Source organism: Buteo buteo, chromosome 1 (genome assembly GCF_964188355.1).
Source record: "Buteo buteo chromosome 1, bButBut1.hap1.1, whole genome shotgun sequence".
Classification (NCBI taxonomy): domain Eukaryota; kingdom Metazoa; phylum Chordata; class Aves; order Accipitriformes; family Accipitridae; genus Buteo; species Buteo buteo.
This window is the reverse complement of record NC_134171.1, coordinates 404,001-410,000: the sequence shown is the minus strand read 5'-3', so window position 1 is coordinate 410,000 and position 6,000 is coordinate 404,001. Positions and strand designations below refer to the sequence as shown.

At 52.1% G+C, this 6,000-nt stretch overlaps 1 protein-coding gene across 10 annotated transcripts in view; it reads right to left on the bottom strand.

Annotated features, from left to right (window-relative positions):
• The window catches only part of DCTN1 (dynactin subunit 1), an 84,298-nt gene that overhangs the window by 24,154 nt on the left and 54,144 nt on the right, over positions 1–6,000 (bottom strand). For 5 of the 10 annotated variants that reach the window (XM_075034085.1, XM_075034170.1, XM_075033992.1 and 2 more), the window contains 2 exons: positions 3,664–3,684; positions 93–281 (listed from right to left, as the gene is read on the bottom strand). The exons of 1 other annotated variant lie outside the window; for it this stretch is intronic. In XM_075034085.1, the coding sequence (XP_074890186.1) occupies positions 93–281; positions 3,664–3,684 (210 nt within the window). The remainder of the gene's footprint in view (positions 1–92; positions 282–3,663; positions 3,685–6,000) is intronic. 4 more of the 10 variants (XM_075033645.1, XM_075033824.1, XM_075033912.1 and 1 more) reach the window with 1 other exon arrangement.

Sequence of the window (6,000 nt, the reverse complement as noted above, 5' to 3'; positions counted from 1 at the left end):
GTGCTGGTAGCAGGTTTTCTCTTCTCCTCCCCTCAGGAGCTACCATCCTCCACACTGGCAGAAGCCGACAGCTTACGTGGGCCACAGCTTACCTTTGTGGGTGAGGGAACCAGAGGTGCCACCGGAGAGGTCAGGGAGGGAGTTGGAATAACCGGGGCCACCAGCGGTGTCTGAGCAGGCGTGCTGGGCTCGCTGCTGCTCATCTCCCCGCCGGAGGCAGAAGCTGAGCCCGAGGGTCCAGCTGTGCCGCTGGATGCTGCAGAATTGGGGGTCCGGGTGGGCTGCAAAACAACATGGTCAAGGGAGAAAGTCAGATGAGCATGTTTCATGGGAGACAACGCTTCCACGACCGGTCCATCTCCCTGCACTCTTTGAGACCACTTCATCTCTGGTTTTCTTTCACCAGGGTGTTTCTGTTTCTCCAGGTCAGCCACTGGAGCCACCTTTCCAGCACAGATGAAACCCAGAGCATGGCAACAGCAGAGACATCAACAGCAAAACATCTCTGGATGGATGGAGTGCATCCGTGCCCTCGCTGTACCCAGACCTGCAGCGTGCTGAGGACCAGCACTACTGCAGAGACTCCCCAGCAGCGTGAACGCTGCGATCTTGCACTGCTCTGGGAGGAGTCTGGCTTGGCCAAAATTCACAGATAATCAGTTGTTGAAGGGAAAGGTAAAATTTTATTACACCACTGACAGTTAAAAAACCAAAATGGATCTTTTTCTGAGCACACAAGCCCTGCTTCAGGCCTGAGACAGGACAAGTCCCTCTCCCTCCTGCAGTAGCAGTGACAACAAAAGATTGCCTCTCCCTACAAACTGTGCTGCATTTATTTTCTTGTACTACCATATCTACCTACGCTGCTGCTGCAGGTACAGACCCATCTCCTTGCTCTTCACGGCAAGACCAGCTCGCACCCCGAAGTCCTGGGACATGAGGGCAGATCCTGCCTATCAAGTGAGCATGTTGGAGGGGATCAGAGCAGGGACTAACTAACGGTAGTGTTTGCAGAGGTTTTGGTGTTCCAGCTCCAGAGGATGAGACGGCAAAACCCCAAAGCACACCGAGACGGGAGTGGGGAAGGTTACACCCCTGTCCATCTTCCACATCTGGGAACATGACAGGACACATCTGCTGCTCAGCTTTTGCAGGAGCCTGAGTCAGGTGCTGCTGTGCCCACGTGTGCCAGCACCACCGGCAGCTTGTTGGGGACACACTGCGGCAGGCGCCCGAGTCTGCAGCCTCTCTCTGCAACTACACCAGCTGGGGGGAAGAAGCACCGAATTTTAGGGGAACAGAAGGAGAAAATGAAAGAGTTCACCAGAGTCCAGGGAAAACCAGTGGAGCTTGGAGGAACCAGAGCAGCAGAGAGCTGCTTCATCAGTGCTTATGGGAACCCAGCAGTGAAGCTGGCCACGTAACCCAGGTGACCAAGGGAAGCCGATGTCTGAAGGAAAGCACCAGGTCCATTAGAAATCTCTGCTCTTTTACTCACGGACCTGTATTTCTGGGGCACTAACCTCTGTGGCATCTAACGCTGTGTAAATTAATTTCTGGACTTCTTATTTTACTCCTCAAGACTGGCTTTTTGGTGCATTGCAGTTTCCCAAGGCACATGGCTCACCCCAGGCTGGCCAGGCACATGCAAGGACACAGCCGGGACATGCGCAGCATCTACCCCTCTGCACCCGCCTGCTAAAGCGGCAGCAGGACGTAGAAACCAGGCGCTCACTTGCCATGCTGTAGTCGGATCTTCTGCTGACTCCTAGCTTATTCTAGGCAAATCTGAGCTAACTCAACTGTGATAGGTAGAATGCCCTGTGGACAGGCAGGCAGGTCAGCCCTCCTGTCCCAGGTGTGATCCCGGGCTCTCCCAGGGATGGTGCGAGCCCCTGCCTGGGCACAGTCTCCATGGCACCAAGCCACACACACGCTACCTCCAAGAAATACACTACTCAAAACAAGGACGTGGTTCTTGTTCCTGCTGTTTTAGGGATTAAAAACCCTTCACAGAGTGAGCTTTCAGCTTCTGTGGGGACAGAGCAGCATCGCCAGGGACACACCTGGTAGCGTTCCACCGGCTCATCACATCTGAAGAGCAGGAAACCTTCGGAGAGGTGCAACTTGGCTTTGGCAGCTGGGGTCAGGGAAGGTCCAAGGGATGTATCTTCTTCCAGAAAGGGCCAAAATGCAGCACGGCATCCCCTAGAGCCCTCTGCACAGCTACTGGACAGCCTTCACTAATGCTTCCTGTTGAAAATCCATTCCCAGGAGCCCAGGAAGGTCCAAGCTGCCAGAGAAAGCAGCCTGCCAACTGACCCTATCTGATGTGGACACATCCGTGAGCCCAACCAGAATAGGATGCAATGGCTTGAGAGGGGCCCACAATGCTGCAGAGCGCCAGAGCAGCTGGTCAACACGGGCAACAGCTCTGATCTCAACACGCATGCAGGAGTGTCTTCAATTCCATCTAATTCCTGCCCAGCATAGATGAGGGGCTAAAGGAGGAGGAGGTCACATAGGACATCCACTCATAGCTTCTCTCCAGCAGAGGTTGCAGAGAACAAGAACACCATTCAAACCGAGGGCAATGGTACATGATCCACCGAGAGCTTTCCAGGACTTGCCCTGGTAAAGGGTAAACTCCCAACTGGGCCTGGAAACTGGCTTAAACTCCACACCAGCACACAAAAGCTGCTTACCTTGAGCTCACTTCTCTGCCTCACTGCAAATGCATCACATGGACTCACAGCAAAATCCTTGCTGTGTCTCAAGTGTTTGGGGAGGAGACATTTTAGAGGAAAATTTAACCTACAGAAGGAGTGGTGGACTCTCCTCCTCACACTGCACTCATATACTTCTGTCACACTTTCTTCTTCCCCGTGAGGTCCTACCTCAGCCTGGGCTCTGGCCCTAGAGGGCCAAAATGACAGTTAGCAATATTATTTTTCGGAGGGGAAAACTAGATGCCTGGCAGCTGGGATCCCAGCTGCCCTGGGACTGAATAAATCCATCACTGCCCTGGTTTGAGTTTCTTGTACAAGCCCGTGAAAATAAAGCCCTCCCTGCAATGTACCCCTTCACAGAAGAGAAAAAAATTGTTCACCATTTACAAACCATAACTTGGCTATGATAAGAGTTCTTTGAGGATTCATCTCCCTTGTTTGCTCTCATTCAACCACGTCCCCCTTCGCAAGGCAAGTCCTGCTGGCTAGGGGCAGACCTCAAAACGTGAGTGATTCTCTGTGCTGGAATTAATCCAGTCCTAGCTGACACCTCTTGGCTCTCGCCTCTCCTCCAACAGATAACCTCAAGATCCCACTGAAAAGTAACCCACATAAGCTGGGAAACGGCAGTCAGTGAGAAGCAAGTAGTAACATTAACAGACACACCAAGCAGCATGCTCTGGGCATTACTACGCTGCTTTTATGCTCTGCTCCATTAGATGAGCTCTGGCCAACAGCACAAAGCTCTTCTATAGCCATCTTGCCCAGGCAGGTTGTCCCCAGTGAGTTAGACACGCTCCAGAGGAGCACGTGGCTCCTGCGAGCTCTTCCACAAGATGGAAGGACAAGAGCAAGCGCACGTTGTGGTTAGCACTCAGCAAGTTGGTTTTTAACACAGAGGGGATGCTCAGTGCCCCTGACCGCAGCTGCTCACCTTGGGCCGCCGGGCGGTGGTCTGGAGGGCAACAGGAGTGGAAGGCAGAGGAGGAGAGACATTCATACAGGGACAGACAGGAGCAGAGATACAGACCAGCAGCGCAGCAGCAGATGCAGCAGAGAACAAGGTAAAGGAAACAAAAGACATCACGGCAATTAGTGTGCATGGCATCAGGTGTACGAGCTCATTAACCCACGCTCCCAGGGCAGCTCCAGGTGGAACCCTGCTAGCAGAGCTCCCGCGGACACAGAGACACAGAGCCCGGCAGCAGCACAGCCTCCCGGTCAGGTTCTCTTGCCTAGACCAGAGATCGCTCATCGAGATCCAGCCCCGCTTCTCTCCCTTTAGCAAGGTGCAGGACCACAGAGCTGGGGAGAAGGCTGACTGCCTGGGTTCACCAGGGTCTGCTGACAAGGAGTGGGTTTAACTCAACGCACCTTTCCAAGAGGCCACTTCAGTGTGAGATTGAAGGGGTTTTGGTTTTAAATTTTTTTTTTCTCCCTCCCCTCACCCCTTTGGTTTTCTGAAGGCACCAGAGCATCACCAAACCAGCTGCCCACAGAGATGCTGGAGCCCCCAGGCTCTATTTCTCTTTAGTCATAATACTCGCAGGGACAACATGGAGCTTCTTCTCAAACACTTCCATATTTTCTTTTCATTTCTGGAAGTAAATGCATCCATCTACTTCAAGGCAGGACCCTCCACCCCCCCCAAATACACCCACCGTTTGCTCATGCAGCATAGCAGTAACATAACCATCACCAAGTCGGTGCTCTTGGGTCGAAGGCTGGGGAGGCCACACCACCCATCTCAGCACATCCTTGCTGTGCACTTACACATCAGTTAACAAATATTTTTCCTGTAAACAAATAATCCAACCATAACTGATATAACAACAGGTAACAGTGAAGCTGGCAGCACTCTTCTGCTGGCCGGCAGTGGGGAAAGCTGGACAGGCAGCGCCCTGGGTGCAGGCAGGGAGCCCTCAGGTGCTGGAAGCCATCGGACCGGGCAGAGGGAACCGCTGGGAGGGGCATCTGCTTTCCAGCTGCAGCTTTAAAACACTGGAGCGTGTTTTAAAGCTTTTTCACATTCTGCTTCATTTTTTATTCTATTACCTAATCCACAGCTTAAAGTAACCAGGAACAGAAAAGATCAATAAAAACACTGCCATGTGATCCTACCCAAGGATGCAGTCATGAGCGAAACATTTGGTCGTACCAAGCCCATCAGCAAACGCTCAGCCCCTGCAACCCAGCGGCAGACCCGTCCCAGACCAGCGCAACATCACACCCACCACCACAGCTTCTCTCTGATATTCAGAAGCAATGGTCATATTCCCCCCCAAGGCCTTGATAAACTAGCAAAGAGACCTCATAGCTACTTTTTTTTTTTTTTAATATAGAACTGGATGGGCTATCACTTCTAAATAGCCGATTACCTATTGTATTACTTAGGCTAAATCCTATTTTGCTCACTTCCAGCCTTTTCTAAAAGGCTGCACTCAACAGGATGCTCATTTCAATACTGAGGGAAGATACCCATCTTCCATAACGTTTTCTGCCTGGCAAAATTTGCCAGGAAAATGTAATGACAACAGTAAAAGCTTAAAATCCTCAGATAAATGCAGGGCTGATTTAGGAGCAGTGGTATAAGCTCTTCAGGAGTACTCCAACATCTTTGAAGAGTCCTGCTAAATAAAGTTTACATTGAGTGGTACCAAAAATCTGAAAAACACTCTGAAAAACCCCCTCCCTCAGGGACTCTGCAAGCCACATGCAGGGAGATGCTTCCACTCCTTGCCAAGCACGTGCCTCCCAACGCAGCACGTTGTGGGGGAACTCAAGAGAGCCCCCACCACTGGCCACAGTGCTCCCTGCCATCCTGCTGCCTGCTCTGCGCAGTCAGCACTGAAAGCACCCTGGTGCGTGGCAGACACAAGCAGCCAAGGTCTGGGGTGTTTCACATCGACAACCAAGTCTCTGCATTCAAAATACAGCTTAGTGCTGCCTGCCGCAGCAGCCGGACGTTGGGGGAAATACTCAACAAGCGACCACCGAACCTCTCCCTAGCTGGGCGATGGGGTGGGGAGACGCCGAGCATCTTCCCCTACTCGAACCACACCAAACCCTTCAAAAAGGGAGAAACCTCTAAGCCTTCTCTAAAAGCTAGCCATGCTAAATGACAGAGATTAATCCTGGTTTCACACCTCCTCTGGTGTAAGGCCATTTTGGTCCCCCTCCACGTAACACCACGTGAAGACTATAAAAAGCTGAAGTGTCAGCTCTGAGATCCCCGGGTGAGCGGCTCCTTGGCGAGGGGCTCTGCTGCTCT